The sequence below is a fragment of the Balaenoptera acutorostrata genome, chromosome 5, assembly GCF_949987535.1.
Source record: "Balaenoptera acutorostrata chromosome 5, mBalAcu1.1, whole genome shotgun sequence".
In the NCBI taxonomy this organism is placed as follows: Eukaryota; Metazoa; Chordata; class Mammalia; order Artiodactyla; family Balaenopteridae; genus Balaenoptera; species Balaenoptera acutorostrata.
Window position 1 is genome coordinate 79233938 of NC_080068.1, and position 20091 is coordinate 79254028.

The following is a 20091-nucleotide window of genomic DNA, read 5'->3' on the forward strand; positions in this document are numbered from 1 at the left end:
TCTAATCAATAAGTTTATTTTAAAGTAGGTATTTCAAAATAGAAAAGATATCAAAAAGCTGAATATTTACAGTTATGTCATAGGTTACTATTAACAGTATAGAGCATAGAATATGTAAGACTCAGAAGAGGAAATATACAGAGTATAATAAACAGCATGTTATATGTCACTGTTTGTTTGTTTGCCACTCTACAGAAGTTGAAAGTGGTGACATGGAGAGGTGACCTTGTTTTTTCTGTATTCAGGAAGGACCATCTTGAAATCTGCCAGGGGTAGAAACACAGCCTCCTGTGGAAAAATGGTATCTTCTCAGGACCATAATACCTAGAAAGGACAAAAAAATAAAAAACAAAAACCCATATGCTTTTAGAAGGGTTTCAAGTAACTACTAGCATTTAGTAATAAAGCCAAGCATAATAAAGAAGATATTATTTTTGCTCATTTCTGGAATGTGGAGCAGGATCACTACATTCAAGTAAGAAATTTCCAGTCTGTAATTGAGTTTCAGTCTTGGCTTTTCAACTGACTAAAACTGTATGGGCAAGCTGTTGAACCTCTGTTATAAAGTGAGGATGATGATAACAGCCACCTTACTGAGAAGAATGAGAAAGTGCAAAGTTAGTGCTCAGCAACTCAACCCAAAGAGGCCCCGTACCAAGACAAGTTATAATTAAACTGCCAGAAGTTAAAGACAAGAAGACAATCTTAAAAGCAGCAAAAGAAAACAGCTTGTTATGTACAGGGGAACCCCCCCCCCCATAAGACTGTCAGCAGATTCTTTTGGCAGAAACTTTGCAGGCTTGAAGAGAGTGGCCTGATACAGTCAAAGTGCTGAAAGAATAAAACTGCCAACCAAGAATATTCTACCTGGGAAAGCCATCCTTCAAAATTGAAGGAGTGAGGAAGTTTTCCAGGCAAGGAAAAGCTAAAGAGGTTCATCATCACTAGACTGGCCTTACAAGAAATGTTAAAGGGACTTCTTTAAGCTGAAACACAAGGGCACTAATTAATAATATGAAAATATATGAAATTGTAAATCTCAAAGGTAAAGTTAAATATATAAATTCAGAATAATCTAATGTTGTAATGGTAGGTACTTATAAATCTAGTGTGAAAGTTAAAAGACAAAATAGTAAAAATAACTAATAATTTGTTAATGGATACACAAGATAAAAAGATATAAATTGTGACATCACAAACAATGTGGATGGTGAGAGTAAAAATGCATTTGAACTTAAGTTGTTATCAACTTCAAACAGGCTGTTATATTTTATGTAAGTCTCATGGTATCCACAAAGCGAAACCTATGGTAGACAAAAGAGAAAGGAATCTATCTAAGCATATGACTACAGAAAATTGTCAGATCACAAAAAGAGAAAAAGGAGCAAGAAAAGAAGAAAGGAACAAAGGAATTACAAAACAGCCAGAAAACAATGAACAAAATGGCAGCAAGTCCCTATCTATCAATAACTACTTTAAATATAATTATAAATTCTCTGATCAAAAGACAGAATGGATAAAACCCAAGATCCATCTATATGCTGCCTGCAAGAGATTCACTCAGCTTTAAGGACACACAGACTGAAAGTGAAGGAATGGAAAAAGATATTCCATGCTAATGGAAACCAAAAGAAAGCTGGAGTAGCTATACTTAGACAAAATAGACTTTAAAACAAAGACTGTAAGAAGGGACAAAGAAGGCCATTATATAATGATAAAGGGATCAATCCACAAGAGGATATAACATTTGTAAGTATTTTTTATTTACATTAGCAGCACCTAAATATAAGCAAATATTAACATATCTAAAGGGAGAAAGAGCAATACAGTAATAGGAGGGGACTTCATTACCCCACTTTCATCAGTGAATAGATTTTCATTTGACAGAAAACCAATAAGGAAACATTGGTCTTAAATGACATGTTAGACCAGATGGACTTAACGCATTTACAGAACATTCCATCCCAAAGCAGGAGAATACACATTCTTCTCAAGCACACATGGAACATTTCTCCAGGATAGATCATATGTAAGGCCACAAAACAAGTCTTAATAAATTTAGAAGACTGAAATCATATCAAGCATCTTTTCTGACCACAAAAGTATGAAACTACAAATCAATTACAAGAAGAAAACTGGAAAATTCACAAATACGTGGAGATTCAAACATGCTACTCAACAACCGCTGGGTCAAAGAAGAAATCAAAAGAGAAATAAAAGAAATACCTGACACATGAAAATGGAAATAGAGTTGGCGTTCCATATCCACAGATCCAACCAACCATGGATCAAAAGATTCAGGAAAAAAAAAAAAGTACCAGAAAGTTCCAAATAGCAAAACTTGAATTTGCTACATGCTGGCAACTATTTACATAGCATTTACATTGTATTAGGTAATATAAGTAATCTAGAGATGATTTAAAGTATACGAGAAGATGTGCATAGGTTATATTCAAATACTACACCATTATATATAAGGGACTTGAGCATCCGTGGATGTTGGTGTCCACTAGGGATCCTGGAACCAATCCCCCACGAATACTGAGGTACAGCTATACAGCATACCAAATCTTCTGGGATGCAACAAAAACAGTTTCTAAGAAGGAAGCTCATAACAGTAAACACCTGCATTAAGAAACAAGAAGGATCTCAAATAAACAGCCTAACTTCACACCTTAAGGAACTAGAAAAAGAACAAGGTAAGCCCAAAGTTAGTAGAGGAAGGAAATCTCAAAGAGCAGAAATAAATGAAATGGAGACTAAAAAGACAATAGAAAAGTTCAATGAAACTAATAGCTATTTTTTTCCCCCAAAAGATAGATAAATAGACAAACCTTTAGCTAGAATCACCAAGAAAAGGGACTCAAAATCAGAAATGGGGCTTCCCTGGTGGCGCAGTGGTTGAGAATCTGCCTGCCAATGCAGGGGACACGGGTTCGAGCCCTGGTCTGGGAAGATCCCACATGCCGCGGAGCAACTGGGCCCGTGAGCCACAATTACTGAGCCTGCGCGTCTGGAGCCTGTGCTCTGCAACGAGAGAGGCCGCGACAGTGAGAGGCCTGCGCACCGCGATGAAGAGTGGCCCCCGCTTGCCACAGCTGGAGAAAGCCATGGCACAGAAACGAAGACCCAACACAGCCATAAATAAAATAAATAAATAAAAACTTTAAAAAAAAAATCAGTGCTTCTTGCAAGGTTTCTCTAAAAGAGTAGCCTGAAGCCCCCAGTGTAAGTCCAAATCTTTAAAAAAAAAAAAAAATCAGAAATGAAAGAGGAGATATTACATTCGATACCACAGAAATACAAAAGAGACTACTACGAAATACTATAATGCCAGCAAAATGGACAACCTAGAAGAAATGGATAAATTCCTAGAAACATACAACCTTCTAATACTGAATCATGAAGAAATAGAAAATTAGACCAATTACTATCAAGGAGATTGAATCAGTAATCAAAAACAACCTGACAAACAAAAATCCAGTACCAGATGGCTTCACTGGTTAATTCTACCAAACACTTAGAGAAGAATTAATACCAATCCTTCTCAAACTTTTCCAAAAAACAGAAGAGGAAACACTTCCAAACTCATTCCATGAGGCCAGCATTACTCTGATACCAAAACCAGAGAAAGAAGCTACAAGAAAGAAAATTACAGGCCAATATCTCTGATGAACATAGTTGCAAAAACCCTCAACAAAATATTAGCAAACTGAATTCAATAATACATGAAAGGAATCACACACCATAATCAAGTGGGATTTATTGGAGGAATGCAAGGATAGTCTAACAGCCAGAAATCAATCAAGATGATGCACCACATTAACAAAATGAAGGATAAAAATCATATGATCATCTTGATATAGAAAAAGCATCTGACAAAATTCAACATCTGCTCATGATAAAAACTTTCACAAAAGTGGGTATAGAGGGAACATACCTCAACATCATAAAGGCCATATAGGACAAGCCCACAGCTATCACACTCAATGGTGAAAAGCTGAAAGCTTTTCCTCGAAGATCAGGAATAAGACAAGGATGTCACTCTTGCCTTCAGGCGAGAAAAAGAAATAAAAGGCATTCAGATAGGAAAGGAATAAGTTAAACTGTCGCTATTTGCAGATGACATATTATATATAGGGAACCCTGAAGACCACCAAAAAAGCTGTTAGAACTAATAAATTCAGCAAAATTGCAGGATACAAAATCAATATACAAAAATCTGTTGTATCTAATAATGAACTATCAGAAAGAGAAATTAAGAAAACAATCTTATTTACAATTGCATCAAAAAGAATACAATACCTAGGAGTGAATTTAACCGAGGAGGTGAAAGACCTGTGCACTGAAAAACTATAAGACACTGATGAAAGAAACTGAAGATATAAATAAATGGAAAGATTTTCTATGCTTATGGATTGGAAGAATTAATATTGTTAAAGTGTCCACACTACCCAAAGCAATCTACAGATTTAATGCAATTCCTATCAATTTCCAATGGCATTTTTCACAGAAATAGAACAAACAATCCTAATATTTGTATGTAACGACAAAGACACTGAACAGCCAAAAAGCAATGTTGAGAAAGAACAAAGCTGGAAGCACCACATTTCCTGATTTCAAACTATATTATGCAGCTATAGTAATCAAAACAGTATGGTATCAGTATAAAAACAGACACACAGATTAATGGAAGAGAATAGAGAGCCCAGAAATAAACCTGTGCATATATGGTCAACTTATGACAAAGAAGCCAAGAATATACAATGGGGAAAGGCAGTCTCTTAAATAAATGGTGTTGGGAAAACTGGACAGCCACGTGCAAAAGAATGAAACTGGATCACTGTCTTACACCATACACAAAAATTAACTCAAAATGGATTAAAGTCTTGAACATAAGGCCTGACAACATAAAACTCTTAGACGAAACCATAGAGAGTAAGCTCCTTGACATTGGTCTTGGCAATGTATTTTCGTATGTGACACCAAAAGCAAAGGCAACAAAGCAAATATAAACAAGTAAGACTACATCAATCTAAAAAGTTGCCATCAACAAAATGAAAAGGCAACCTATGGAATGGGAGAAATATTTGCAAATCATACATCTGATAATTTGGGTTAATATACAAAATATATAAAGAACTCATACAACTCAATAGAAAAAAACATCCAATTAAAAAAATGGGCAAAGGCTCTGAATAGACATTTTTCCAAAGAAAACATACATATGGTCAATACGTACATGAAAAGGTGCTCAGCATCACTAATCAGGGAAATGCAAATCAAAACCACGATGAGATATCACCTCACACCTGTTAGAATGGCTATTATCAAAATGACAAGAAATAACAAGTCTTGGCAAGGATATGGAGAAAAGGTATCCATTGTGCACTGTTGGTGGGCATGTAAATTGATGCAGCCATTATGGAAAACACTATAGAGATTCCTCAAAAAGTTAAAAATAGAACTACCATATGTTCCAGCAATTCTACTTCTGTGTATTTATCTGAAGGAAACAAAATCACTACCTTGAAAAGGTATCTGCACCCCAGTGTTCATTACAGCATTATTTACAATAGCCAAGACATGGAAACGACCTAAGTGTCCACTAATACTGGATAAAGAAAATGGTACTGGATAAAGAATATGTGGTGTATATGTATACATGTGTATATACATATAAAAAAGCAGGAAATACTGCCATTTGTACCAACATGGATGGACCTTGAGGGCATTATGGTAAATGAAATAAGAGACAGATACTATATGATCTCACTTACATGTTTAATTAAAAAAAAAACCCCACTGAACTCACAGATACAGAACAATTTGTTGGTTGCCAGAGGGTGGGGGTGGGCAGAATGAAGGCGGTCAAAAGGTATAAAATTCCAATTACAAGTAAGTCCTGGGGATGTAATATACAGCATGGTGATTACAGTTAACAACACTGTATACTTGGAAGTTGCTAAGAGAATAGATGTTAAAAGTTCTCAATTAAAAAAAAATTGTAACTGTGTGGTGATGGATGTTAACTAAATTACTGTGGTAATCATTTCACGGTATAAACATATATCAAATCATTATGTTGTACACCTAAAACTAATACAAGGTGATAATTATACCTCAAAAAAAAGTTGTGAAATATTAAATGTATATTGTTTTAAGATGCTAAATATGTCATAATATGTGGCAACAGAAAAATAAACATATCCCAATCATAATTTGCGCAAGATTTTAAAACAGAATTTGACAAACTGATTCTAAAATTTTAGAGAGAAATGGAGAGAAGTAAGAGTAGTCAAAACAGTCTTGGAAAAAATGACAAAGTTGTAGGATCCACAATACCTGGCTTTAAGATATGCTATAACATCACAGTAATGAAGACAGTATAGTGTAAAAATAGGGGACAAATAGAGCAATGGAAAAGAAGAGAGGGTCCAGAAGTAGACCCATTTTTAAAACCCAGCTGATTTTCAACAAAGGCATGCAAGCAGTTCAATGGGGAAAGGAAAGACTTTTCAACAAATGGTGTTGGAAGACTGGATATCTACTTAAGGGGGAAAAGAATCTCAATCCCCACCTCATACTGTAAACAAAAATAACTTCAAGATGGATCACAGACCCAGAGCTTCTAGAAGAAAACATAGGCGAATATGCTCCTGACTTTTGAGTAGGCAAAAATTTTCTTAGACACAGAAAGTAATAATAAAATGATAAATTATAATTCATCAGAATCAAAATCTCATCAAAAGACCATTAAGGTATATGTATAACTGATTCACTTTGCTGTACACCTGAAACTAACACACTGTATAGTTGATAAATCAACTATATTCCACCCCCCCCAAAAAAAAGACCATTAAGAAAAAGAAGTGGGAAGCCACAGAGTGGGAGAAAATATCGGCAAAATAAATCTAAGATTTAGATCTAGAATATACAAATAAAGAACCTTTGTAACAATAATAAGACAATACCCAGTAATAATAGGAAAGGAACAGTCTTTTCAACAAATGGTGCTGAGACACCTGGTCATCCACACACACAAGGAAATTGGGTCCCTACCTCACATCATACACAAAAATTAAATGGATCAAAGACGTTAAGTATAAGAGCAGCAACTATAAAACTCTTAGAATGAAACATAAGTGTCAATCTTTGTGACGCTGGGTTAAGCAGTGGTTTCTTAGACATGACACCAAGAACACAAGCAGCCAAAGGAAAAAAAATAAATTGGACTTCATCAAAATAATAAAAACTTCCGTACATCAAAGGATGCTATGAAGAAAGTAAAAAAATACTTCCACAGAATAGGATATTTGCACATCATGTATCTGATAGAGGACTTGTACCTAGAATATATTAAGGATTCTTACAACTCGATAAAAAGACAAAATACCCAGTTAAAAAAATGGGTAAAGGACTTGAAGACAGTTATCTAAATAAGATACACAAATGGCCGACAAGCACGTGAAAAGATGCTCAACATCATTATCATTAGAGAAATGCACATCAAAACCACAATGCGATACTACTTCACACCTACTAGGATGGTTATAATCAAACATGCAGACAACAGCAAGTGTTGGTGAGGATGTGGGAAGACTAGAACCCTTGGGTGCTGCTGGCAGGAATGTGAGAGACTGCAGGTGCTATAGAAAGCAGTTTGGAGTCCGAGGAACAGCCAAGAGGCCAGTGGGGCTGCAGCGTAGTGAGCAGAGGAGGAGGCTGGGGCCAGTTCATGTCGAGTCTTTTAGGCTCTTTATTTTTGCAGGTGCAATAGAAAGTCCCCCTGAGGAAGGGAACCAGATACACTGCAGGGGGACTGAGAGGACTCGCCCATGGACTGGGGGATTGGTGGTGTCCACATTTCCATCCTGATCAGCTGGTAGGATGGAGCTGCTGTTTACTGATGGAGTGAAGATTGTGAGAACAGGTTTCGTGTGAAAACCTAGGGTTTTGTTTTAACTATGTTTAGTGCTGTGTCAGGGACTAATCTTACTTTTTCCTTTTAATTAAAGAATCTTAAAATTAAAGTTTTTGGCAGGGGCTTTTGGCTTTCCACCTGGAGACTATGTTTCCCTGCCTCTGCTTGCAGTATGTGTGGCCCTATGAGTAAATTCTTGCCAATGGAGTGAGAGTGGAAGGGGTATTGTGCTGCTTCCATGCAACAAAAATGACACTTGGAAAGAAAAAGAAATGGGGATTTTTCAAGCCTCTGGAAGCAAAAATTTTTACAATATATTCTCCTGAATTATAGAACTCAAAAACCCCACTGTTAATAGCTAGCTACAGTTTTAATGGACTGGTTAAAAAGAAGCCCATGTGATTTGATAATATACGTTTTGGTTGGAATCCATGATGCTGCTTGGCCAAATAACCTTTGTCACCATGGAGACTGTACAACCTGCGTTTTAGCTTTTTTTTTTAAGTACATAAAAGGTTTGTTTCAAATCTGACAAGTTTTGTTCGTTCAAATCTGACAAGTTACATGATGCACAAAAAGGAGCCAATGGCAAAACACACTGTAAAGCTGTGTCCACCCCGTGGATCTCGGGCCCTGGGAAGGTAAGTGGATGGTCTGGCACTTACCTGCACATGCCACTCACTGCTCCACTTCTGTCCGCAGGTACTGGGTACAGTCTGAGATTTTTTTCAGCTGAGCAAAGTTTAATCTTTCTGAACACATAGGACATGTGCTTTCAGTGTTTAACATGCTGTTTGGAGAGGGAAAGACAGAGTAGATTAAATATTCCTTTACTTTTGGGTTATTGTGATGTGAAAAGCAACTATTCCTTTCTACTTCTTAGTACATGTTCATCATGAGACTTAAGAATTGGGAATATTCAATCTCATGTGAAATCCCCTTTAAGGAAAATGTTCTCAAAGATCACAGAAGGTTCTTCCAAGAAGACAATTTGAGTCTTTAGAGATTTTTAAGAACATGAACAAATAAAAAGACCTCAGTATAAAAGTGGTTGAATAAAAGGCCTATTATTCGATAAATCTGTATGGCTGAGTGAAATGATGCGCACTTACATCTTGAATTCTGAATACAGTGCAGGGAAGTCGCAATGTGGACACACTGTCCAATCATCCTTTAACATATGTCGACCCTGGAAACAGTACATTGAAGAATAAAATTCATCTTTATTTTTAAAACTCCCCCCATTATTCAATTAGAATACATGGTTACAGTTAAAAGCCAGACCTCTAAATTATGAAATTATTGATATTTCACATAGGTGGGTAATTGATTAGAAAGAAATGGCATCAAAAGGACTAAAGCCAAATTTATCAGATTCATGTATAAAGAGAATAATCTTCAATATTGTGACATTACCTAGATTTATTTTCCTTTAAAATAAAGCTTATGTTAGCCTAGTGATGAACAAATAATCTGATATTTAAAAATTTTCTAATAATAGGTCTTAATATTAAAGTGTATAATAAAAGCCATCACTTATTAAGTGCTACAGCATGCCGGGAATTGTATTAAGGCTTCAAACATGTCCTCTCGTCAACCTGCAGTTTACCTCAATAGGCAGGTACTGTTAACCGATGGACCTAGCAAGGTAAAAGCAAATCGCACCAGGTTATGTAACCAGTAAGGGGCAGAAGACGATCTAAGCCTAGGACCATCTGATCCCCAAGTGTGTGCTCTCCTGCCCCACAGTGCCTTCCTGATACTCACTTAGGTTATTATGTGCCTTGAATATAACTTTCAACTTTGTTGACCATGAAATTGTATGCTAAATGTTGCAGGAAATTTGAGGGATAAGATTATTTCAGAAGTGAAGAAAGTATTGACACACAACAAGTATTCAAATGGGCTATAGATACATATGCAAAGAAAGGGAAATGATGATAAAGAAACTTACTGTTGCAATGCAATATGGGATGTTATTTTTACATCCAGGACAGAGAAGTTCACACTCTGGGAGAAGAAATTCGCAGAATGGACATGGGGTTGTGGCCTCTTCTGTCTCGGATGTATCAGGTCTCCTGTGAGGAAGAATCACATGAAATGCACCAACTTCTTCATAGTCAGACTCTGAGACTAGAGATACACGCCCCGGCCCACGGAGGAGCGAGAGGAATGAGGACTGCTCAGACTAGCATTCCATGGCCACCTCTGGGAGCTGGAGTTCACAGCACATTACGTGGGAGAAAACACGGGTGGGTCTGGCTGTCTCGTGTCTTCCTTGCCACTGGAGTAGTGAGCTTGCTACTTCTCTGTCTTTCCCTTTGTGTACTGAGGTCGTGAAGGCTGTCCAGGGCTGTGCACCACAACTTTCTGTGACAATGGCCCTGTTCTAATTCTGCGCTCTCCAATATGGTAGCTGTGAGCCACATGGAGCTCAGAGCACTTGAAATATGGATAGTGTGAGGAACTAAGTTTTACATTTTATTCACTTTTAATTAATTTAAGTTTAAATAGCCACATGCAGCCAGCAGATACCGTATTAGACCTCATAGCTAAGAGTACTCTTGCGCGGGCAGACAATAACCAGCGCCTCTTCAAGCTGGCACCTAGGCTGGTGTGGCACGAAACTGGGGGATAAATGTGCTCTAGCTTTTTCTCCCCACCTCACTCTCCCTGATGGCAGGTATGTTGGCTCAGACTGATTTGGTCTGAAGCTACTTAGGCGTATCAGCTTTGAAAAAAAAAAGGGAGTGTTCCATGTAGCCCCTCTCCAGGTTAGAGTTCTCTGCCATGAGCCCAGCTAACCATAAGTAGTATTTGCTTCCCTTTGCCATTACTGGTGTAGCCATCTCCCTTGGCTGAGATGAGAGAATTCTGGGTCAAGATTCAGGTACACCTGAGTTCCCTGGTCAAAATGGGACTAACAGGTACCCCAGATGTCATCGCTATGAACAAGTGGTAGTACAGAACTACTACAGGATTGCAGTTAATTTTTCCTTTTGTAAAGATGAATGCTACTTTCTCCTAGTTTTCCTGTTGAAAACCAGGCTTTCTGAAGTGAGGATATGCCTTATGTGCCTTTGGAGCTACACAGGATTTCGAAATGGAGTCTCTTTTGGCAATAGGCGGTATAATTACCAAGTTTCTTACACTGAGAAATATCCACTCTTTGTCTGTCTGTGGCAGACACGCTGTTTGCTGCCTCCCTAATAGCCATCTTTTCCTTCTTCCTTGCCGACAGAACTTGGTTTTTACTCAGCAGTATGCTTTTCAGCTAGAGGTAGCCACGTGGCTGAGTAGTGAGATGTAAATGCAAGTCCTGGGGGTGGTGTCCTTCCTAACTAAAAAGGCAAAAGACCTTTTCATCTTTTAATTTCCCTCCTTCCTTCTGTGTTGAATGGGGTACATGATGTCACCCCACCACGACAACCACCGCTGTGCAGCCATGAGGAGGAGACCTCTGTGCTCTGGACGGTAAAGCCAAAAGGCAGAGGGACCGGCCCTTGGTGACATCGGGACACGGCACCACCAGCCCTGGACTACGACGCCCTGTGCATGAGTCAGATAAGTCAGATAAAGCCGTCGTTGGGTTTCCAGGTGCTGGTAGCTGAGTACAGTCCTAATTGCTACCCCCAATCTGTGTTCTTGTTCAGCCCACAAAATAGCAGCTACGTTCTGAAAGATACACTTGTGAAGTGCAATTAGATGGTAGAAACAGCTGTCGCCGCCTACCTGACCATTGCCTCGATCTTCTTTTTGTATTTGACGTCTATCTTGTTGCGGTACTCGGGCCTCATCAGCATGGCTGCAAAGCTGAAGGCAGAGTTCTTCAGGCCGGCCCTGTGACACTCGATCACGGTAGACGTCAGGATCGGCACGATGTCTGCAACGCAAACAGGAGCAGGAAGAGCATGTTGCCTCTGCTGGCGTGACGCCAGGATTGCACCTCTCTAAATTCGCTTTTTCTGACCAAGAACCAGAAATGGACTGTTTAACTAACTAGGAAAGGGCACGGCAGTGGAGTCAGGTAACTGCTCACCACAATGTCTTTCCCCTGATGATACTGTGTTTGGCCTGTAACACCAGGACCCACACTCCCTCGCGGTAACCTTTTGTGTGCGTCCTTCCCCGCCTCTGAGAGAGTTTTGCATTTGACAGGACTGCTGATGAATGGGTGGGGAGATGAACAATTTCATGCACTAACCTCTCTGCGTGCACCTGTTTCTTCAGGACAGATACCTAAAAGTCAAAATACTGGCTCAAAGAACGTGACTTTAAAGAAAAAATACTCCTAGCACAAATTGCCAAACTGCTTTCTAGAAAGGCCACAACAATGTCCATTCCCACCAGCAGTCATGAGAATGCCTGTCCTATCACACCCTTTGCCAGCATGCTGTACAATTATTTTAGTCATTATTATGTAACAAAAAAGAACACATTTAGAGAACAGGGGTTGGTGAATTCTGACCTGTGAGCTAAATCTGGCCCTCTGTTTCTGTATGGCCCATTTGCTAAGAAAGACTTTTACATTTTTAAACGACTGGAAAAAAAATCAAAAGGAGAAGAATATTCTGTGACATGTGAAAGGTTTATGAGGTTCAAATGTTAGTGTCCAAAAGAGTAAAGTTCTGTCGGAACACCCACGCTCATCCGTTTATGTACGGGTCATGCTGAAACGGCGGAGTCGAATAGTTGCAGCAGAGACACATGGCCCACAAAGCCCCGAACGTTCGACATCTGACCCTTTACAGAAAACCTTTGTTGACCCCGTCATGGAATGTGACAAAATCTAATCACTGAAAAATGTTATAATGACATGTCTTTTAGAATACTGGGACCTTTTTCAGAGGCAATGGTCTACAGTGGTTGAGAACACAGAGTCAGACTTACTGGCTGACAGTATGGTCTCGGGCAAGTGTTACCTCACTTCTTTTGCCCCAGTTTGCTTATCTGTAAAATAGGGAAGATAACAATAGGCCACTTGTGTGCAATCTTGAGACTGTTTTCCTTAGAAGGATCTGCCTGCAACTGGGATCTGGGAACTTGGATTTTGGGAGAGTTCCCGCCATTTCCAGAACCGAGAAGAGTGGCTGCCTGTGCCTGGCCTTTTTGTACAAACAACAGGGTTTATGCGGAGCACCTGCTTTCTGGGAGTCTGAAAACTTGGTACAGGCCAAGCAGGCGGTGCTGACGTGGCCAGCTCCCCAAGACCACCCCTGGGTACCGAGTCTCTCACAAGCACCCTGTAGACACCACCTTCCACGTGCTGCCCGGAGGTGCTGAGTGTGTCCCGTGTGACTTCACTGCGGCGGGGGGGGTGGCAGGAGGAGTGTGGACGCTCGCCCCTGACTCCGGGCCCCCCCCCACCCCGCACCTTTCCCCGCTGCCGATTTTGCTTTGTATCCTTTCCCTGTAATAAATCTTACCTTTAGCACTACTGTATGTTGAGTTATGTGAGTTCCCCTCGTGAATTATCACACCTGGGGGTGGTCTTGGGGACGGGCGCCGGTTACACCGCTTCACGGGGTTGTTGTGAGGATTAAATGAGTTACTACGTGTAGAGGACAGCGGCTGGCAGAGTTAGTGAGGAGGATCTTGTCATGCTACAGTCAGGCAGAAATGGGGACCACGGGCTCCTCTGAGTACTCACGTGACGGAAATTTGCTGATGTTGTTGGCCACCCGGATAAGCATACGTGCCCCTTTCATATGATTTCCATTTTTAACGTGAATCTGAAATAAATGATAAATTTTACTCTTCTTAGAGACTTTAACCCTAATCCATGTTTCATTCACCCAAATAAACAACTCCTTGATTGTGACCCTGAACGGGTGGTCACGGGCTCCTTGCAGCCTTACTTTAATGCCACTTGGGGTTTCTCCCTTATCCTCCTTCCAGCAGCTGCGACTTGGCCCCCTGGCGTCACCGGCCTCACCCCTACTCTACACTCTGCTTTTTACTTTGCCTGAGACCACTCAACATGAGTTCAAGTCCCTGGTCCATCTCTTACTGGCCATTATGGGGGGACTAACAAGTTGTTGTGAGACCTGAAAGCTGAGTTCTGAGTTAGGCAGGCGAGAGGATGAGTTGCTATAGGAAGAGGGCACTGCCTGTGTAAGGGAAGGGGCAACGATGGCTGGAGGGGCCTGAGCTTAGGTAAGTACGAGTGGGATCTGTGATGAAAGGAGGGGGTCCACTTAGGATGACATGAGGCTGGGGAGTCGGCAGGGCTGGACCACAATGTCACTGCTGTCGTCCAGTGAGAGGTAGCGGCCCACAGAGGGCAGGCAGTGGGGATGGAGAGAAGTAGACAGATGAGGAGTCAGAACTGATGATATTTGGTGAGAAGGTGAAGGGTGAGTACAAAATAACTCCCAGGCATAACATCCATCCGGTCTAAGCACATGGATGATGATATAATTTACTGAGCACTGCAACGTAATTCATAAATATTAACTGAATCTAAAGTCACCCTCCACTGACTCCCTGGGCCTCAGACTGCCCGGCTCAGCCCCCCATGTGCAAAGGCCGCAGGCTGTCCTTCAGCCAAAGTCCCTGTCTCAGCTCGGGGAGGAAGCATCCACCAAAGCCAAGTCTCCATTTCCCCTGAAATGTGGCTGACTTTCTCCAGTCCTTTGTGTCAAAGAGGGCTGTGACATTTTTACATCAATTCTTATTTGATAAGGTCTAATAGTTTCCCTTCTGATACCACAAGCAGTTAAAAATCTTGAAAATATCTGGTGCTTGAATAAGAGACTAGAGCAGAGGGGAAAAGTCACATGGGTGCTCTTCAGTGGAAGGGGAAGAGATGTCTGGTCCAGTGGAAGTGATGGGCCAGCTCTTAGGGCCGGAGGAAAAGAAGAAGACTCGAGAACCATCCCTATGGCTTTTGGTGGAAGAAAGCCCTGGTCCTGGAGGGCTTCTTACAGCAATCCCTATTTTTTTTTTTTTTATAGCTACTTTATTTATTTATTTATTTATTTTTGGCTGTGTTGGGTCTTCGGTTCGTGCGAGGGCTTTCTCCGGTTACGGCAAGTGGGGGCCACTCTTCATCGCGGTGCGGGGACCGCTCTTCATCGCGGTGCGCGGGCCTTTCACTATCGCGGCCCCTCCCGTTGCGGGGCACAGGCTCCAGACGCGCAGGCTCAGTAGTTGTGGCTCACGGGCCCAGCTGCTCCGTGGCATGTGGGATCTTCCCAGACCAGGGCTCGAACCCGTGTCCCCTGCATTAGCAGGCAGATTCTCAACCACTGCGCCACCAGGGAAGCCCAGCAATCCCTATTTTTGTTCCCATCTTCCACTAACTTGTTTCTATCCTCCCCTCCACCCCTAAAAGCTGGATTCTGTGCCCCCAGCACATTGGCACCAGCACTGATGTCTGAAGCTGAGAAAGTCCTCCCTCCCCCTTTCTATTCCTTTCTGTACAAGAGAAGGGACCCCTACAGCTCCGAAGGGAAATGCACTCCTGGTGGTTGCAAGTTGGAATTCTAAGTTTTCTCTTACAATCAGGACTATAGACCTATGGGGCCTAAAATGGTAGCCACTAGTCACATGTGGCTAAGTAAAAATTAAGATTATATAAAATTTAAAGTTTAGTTTATCAGTTGCACTATCTGTATTTCAAGTGCTCCACAGCCAGGCTAGTGGATACAGAACACTTCTAGCACTGCAGAAAGTTCTATTGGGCAGCGCTGTTATGGACCATAATTAGGATCTAAACCATTCATAACGTGATTGCTGTAACCTAGAAAGCTTCAAAATTGCATAAGCTCTTGTGGTCTGGCCTGAAAACCGACTTAGCGTTAACATGGGAAGATGTACTTTGACATAAGTGAAAATTTGGAAAAGTATGTAAGTTGGCATCAACCTGTATTTTTACGAAGATATGTGTCTGTATATAAATATGTGTGTGTGTGTATATATATATATACACACAAATAACATTCATGTAAATTGTAAATAGAAGTATTTCAGGTTTGCATGTTCTATTTTGTTTTTATTGAAAATCACTGATTAAAAAATATCTGGTTTTTATGGACATAAATATATTCCTAATGTAAAAAAAGGTACACACATGTATTTTAGAAGTATGGAGGATATATACAGCACAGTGTTAACAATTGTTATATCTGGTGATGGATTTAAAGGGGGCAAGTTATTTTTTCATTATACTTTTCTATATTCTCTAAATTTTCTCAATGAATATCTATTTTATATTCAGATGAAAACTAAATAGTATTAAAACACAGTGGAATTGTATAAAATCCACTATCCTAGAATTAATAAACTTAGGAAGCTCTGTTTAAACAAAAATGTTTTTGGTAAATCTTTTTTTGACCAAGTAATACATTTATATGCTTCAAAATCAAAACAGTATAAAAAGATATACTATATGGAGAAACCTGTTCTTCCTCTTCTCCCCTGACTGGGTTTGGTGCCACGCCTCCTCTGCCCCACGCCTTGATCCCTTTAGGAAACTATTTTTCCCAGGTTTTTTTAAAAGTATATTTATAATTTTATTTGCAATGAAAAAAAAATATATATTTCTGCCTTTTGGTACACAAAAAGCAGCATATTGTATAATTATTCTGTATCTTGCTTTTTCGGTTAACGCTACAGAGATCTAGGAAATGGCTCTAATCCAATGGAGAGGTGCCCAGAAGGAAAGTCCTTCAGGTGATTAGCGCACCTGGCAGACTGGGTCCCAAACCACTCAAAGGGCCTCACCTTCACTAGTATGTAACTGTGCAGAATCATGAGGTTGGTGGCCATCTCAGAGGGAATTTTGATCTTCTGAGATTTAAGTTCTGCATACATGCTGAAGAGAACGTCATGTGCATTCCGATAGTTTCCTTGAAAAGAGGTGGTAAGATGACATTACCGCAAAGGATGAAATCTGAGGACTTTCTATGGGCCACCATTTTACAGGTGGATTTCGTTAATCATCTTATTAAGTTACTAAGTAATAATGAATGACGTTTAATCCCATATTTTCCAAAATTGTATTCCATATTTATGAACATCTAAAAGAATCAGCTTGCAAAAATTAGTGAAGATGTCAGACTAATTCTGACTTTTTCAATGAGTATTTACAGAGCATAGACATGAACAGAACCATTCTAGAGATTCTATAAACAGTCCCTGCGTGTTATAAAGAACTAGGTCAATAAGAATACCACACCGTCTTCCACCTTGTAATATGTTTTATATTGTTAAGGCCAAATACCTGGGATGGAAAGAGTGTAGTGAAAGTGCAGGGGGGTCTGTGGGCTGGAGATGTCAGAGAAGTCGCCGTCCAGGAGACAGAACTGTGAGGAGGAGAGGAACTAGCACCTAACATGAGAAGGCTTCAGTGGAGCTGTTCTGTGATGGTGAATTATTTCACTTCCCTGAAGCCCAGAAATGGCCATCCGCCTGGCCTTTTGGGTTCAAAGCAAGCCTAGATTAGAAATGGACAGAGAAGGGGCTGGAGCTGGCTTCTACTACTTGTTTGGGGAGAAAAGCATGCCTACTGGGGACCTACCTGCAGACTGCTCTTCCCTGGCAATGATGATGGCAGTCCGGGCGGCTTCTCGGTACTGCTTCAGGGCCATGTACAAGCGGAACAGGTACTTGGCATCCTGACGTACAAGCCGTTAGAGAAACATCACTTTCTACATTTGCTAAGTGGAGAAACATCTAAAATTTTGCATTTCAGTTAGAATCACATTCACTTTGCAGTAACTGAGGGTTGAAATTGTTTTTTTTTAAAGCCAACAAAGAATTATTTATCAAGTATTTATTCGGGGTTTAATATGTGCCAGGTAAGTATTCTAAGTATCCTTAGAAGTAATAACTCGTTTAAATCCTCATACCCTCCCTGGGAGGAAGGTGCGATTCTGTACTAATTTCATTGATGAGAAACTGAAACACAGCAGCACCTCTCCAGAGCCAGGATCTGAACCGCAGTGGTCTGGCTTCAGAGTCTGCGTGCTAACCCAAGTCCACAGAGTTCTCTCTCGTGTGCTTCAAACAGAAAGGTGCTCTTATACAATGTACCAACTTCGCAAGATTTCAAAAATTTTTACACCTATATAAATTTCTCTGGCCTATAAAATTTTCTTTGGCCCATTTTCCATTCCTATGTTAACTCTAAACAATTTCACATACTTGATGCTGGTTTGCTGATTATTAGAATAAGTGGACATAAGGTGAGGTGGTTTGGCACAGTTTAAGGACCTGTGCCCTTTGGCAGATTAACTTAGCCTCCCTGGGTCTCAGTGTCTTTATCTGTAAAATACAGAAAATGGACTCAGGGATCAGGATGGCTACAATCCTCTCCAGCTATGACATTCCAGCACCTTGTATCCAAATCACTTACAACTGACCCTTGAACAATGCTGGGGTTAGGGGACGCCGACCTCCACGCAGTTGAAAACCAGTGTTTAATTTATAGTCATCCTTCTGTATCTGCGGTTCCTCTGTATCCTCGGATTCAACCAACCTGAGATCGGGTAGTATACTATAGTATTTACTATTGAAAAAAATCTGTGTATAAGCGGACCTGTGCAGTTGACACCCGTGTCATTCAAGGGTCAACTGTACTCGAGTTTCTTTCACAAGCAGATCCCCTTAAAACACCAAAGCAAAAGTGAAAAAAAAGGCTCTAGGGGCATTCTGAAAGGAGTCTGTCCTCCTTAGGACTGAGAGAAGACCAACTTCTGCACAAAATCCAAGAGTCACCTATTTCGAAAACATGTTCTTAATGATTTATTTCTATTTTATATTTTCAGTGAGTTACTTTTACGGTAAATAGGATTTTTATTAAGTCCCCAAATTTCTGAAATATGAACAAAGTAAACTGATTTTTAGGGATTAGTGCTAACTCATGGTTTTAATAATCATTTTCATAGTTCCTAGAATAAATAAAACTCTATAACATTTGAGAAAAATTGTGGGTGGTGAGGATTGTTACCCAGAAGGGCGTGGCTATTTCACAGGGGGCAATGCCAATATCAAAGAGTGAATGTACACAATATCTAAAATTCAGGGTCTGCCTAGATGACCTAAAGCTGCACCCAGAAAGAAAATTTTTTACATCTATGATGCAAAAGTCCTAACAGATAAAAACAGAATAAAGTAAAACCATAACTAAGATACTTGAGAATCTCAGTGGCGAAAACACTTTTAGTACCTTAGGCATGCCGTCACTCTCCCCCATAAGGTGGTCTATCAGTTGACTGGTCAGCAGTTCATCTTTGGCCTGACCAACCTGTTTAGGAAGAGAACGAAACAATAAGTCCAGCATCTTAAACTTAGGAAGGGGTGGTCGTGGACGGCGCGGGGGGGAGGACAAATAATCTACTGAGGAGACGAAATTTAAAAATTGTGGAAAAATACCTATAGTCAAGTGCCTGAAACATGATGTAAGCTCAGGGTATGTCTTCATTCATTTGTAGAGTCTCCATTAATAAAAATCCATCCTTAGAAGCTATAGCTTTTCTAAGTTGCCGTATCACAATACTGTGGTATTTTTTTTACACACAGAGAGAATGTACTTCTTGGATGTTTCAATAAAAACTTTCTTAAGATAAGTGACTGTGACATGGAGAGAATGCCGTCTTGAGCACAGGAGCTGGACCTTATACAACAAGATACCTCCAAGTGGCTCATCTCCAGCAGCTCCCCGAGAAAAGGCGTTTGCATATGGCTACGTGTAATTTAAAGTAGAAATAAAAGTATGGCCAGAGGATCCCAGAAGAGGGCAGGCAGCTGGAAATGTGGGGTGGAGTTCTGGAGAGGACTTTGGCCTGGAAATCTGGATTTGAGAGTCATCTCCATAAAGCTCCGAGTTAAATCACTGCCGTGTTGGGCGGTGTTGATCAGGGAAATTATTTATCAAATTGGAGGACGGAAATGTTATTAGATTTAGATAGTAGGAATAGTTACTGACAAGATTAGGAGGCTTAAGAGTCTTGTGTCTATAAAAAAGAGGTGAGCCAAGAACCCAACTGGAGCTCAGCCAAGGAGAAGGAACACTGAACAGCGCAGTCACATTAGCGATACAGTGAGAAAAGCTACCGGAAAAGGAAGGAAACTCATTAGGGACAGAGCAACATGTGGCCTAGCTTGCCACCCCTCCGGGAAAGTGTAAGGAAAAGTTCGGAAGTTCTTTGTGCAGGAGAGGA

The 20091-nt window shown here is 40.4% G+C and overlaps 1 protein-coding gene across 5 annotated transcripts in view; it reads right to left on the minus strand.

The window, feature by feature from the left end:
* The window catches only part of WDR19 (WD repeat domain 19), an 83518-nt gene continuing 63427 nt past the window's right edge, over window positions 1-20091 (minus strand). For all 5 annotated transcript variants that reach the window (XM_007178817.3, XM_007178816.3, XM_057546460.1 and 2 more), the window contains 9 exons: window positions 19098-19175; window positions 17448-17544; window positions 16652-16776; window positions 13575-13656; window positions 11657-11807; window positions 9879-10002; window positions 9037-9113; window positions 8590-8714; window positions 1-324 (listed from right to left, as the gene is read on the minus strand). In XM_007178817.3, coding sequence (XP_007178879.2) covers window positions 8603-8714; window positions 9037-9113; window positions 9879-10002; window positions 11657-11807; window positions 13575-13656; window positions 16652-16776; window positions 17448-17544; window positions 19098-19175 — 846 coding nt within the window. In that variant the 3' untranslated portion in view covers window positions 1-324; window positions 8590-8602. The remainder of the gene's footprint in view (window positions 325-8589; window positions 8715-9036; window positions 9114-9878; window positions 10003-11656; window positions 11808-13574; window positions 13657-16651; window positions 16777-17447; window positions 17545-19097; window positions 19176-20091) is intronic.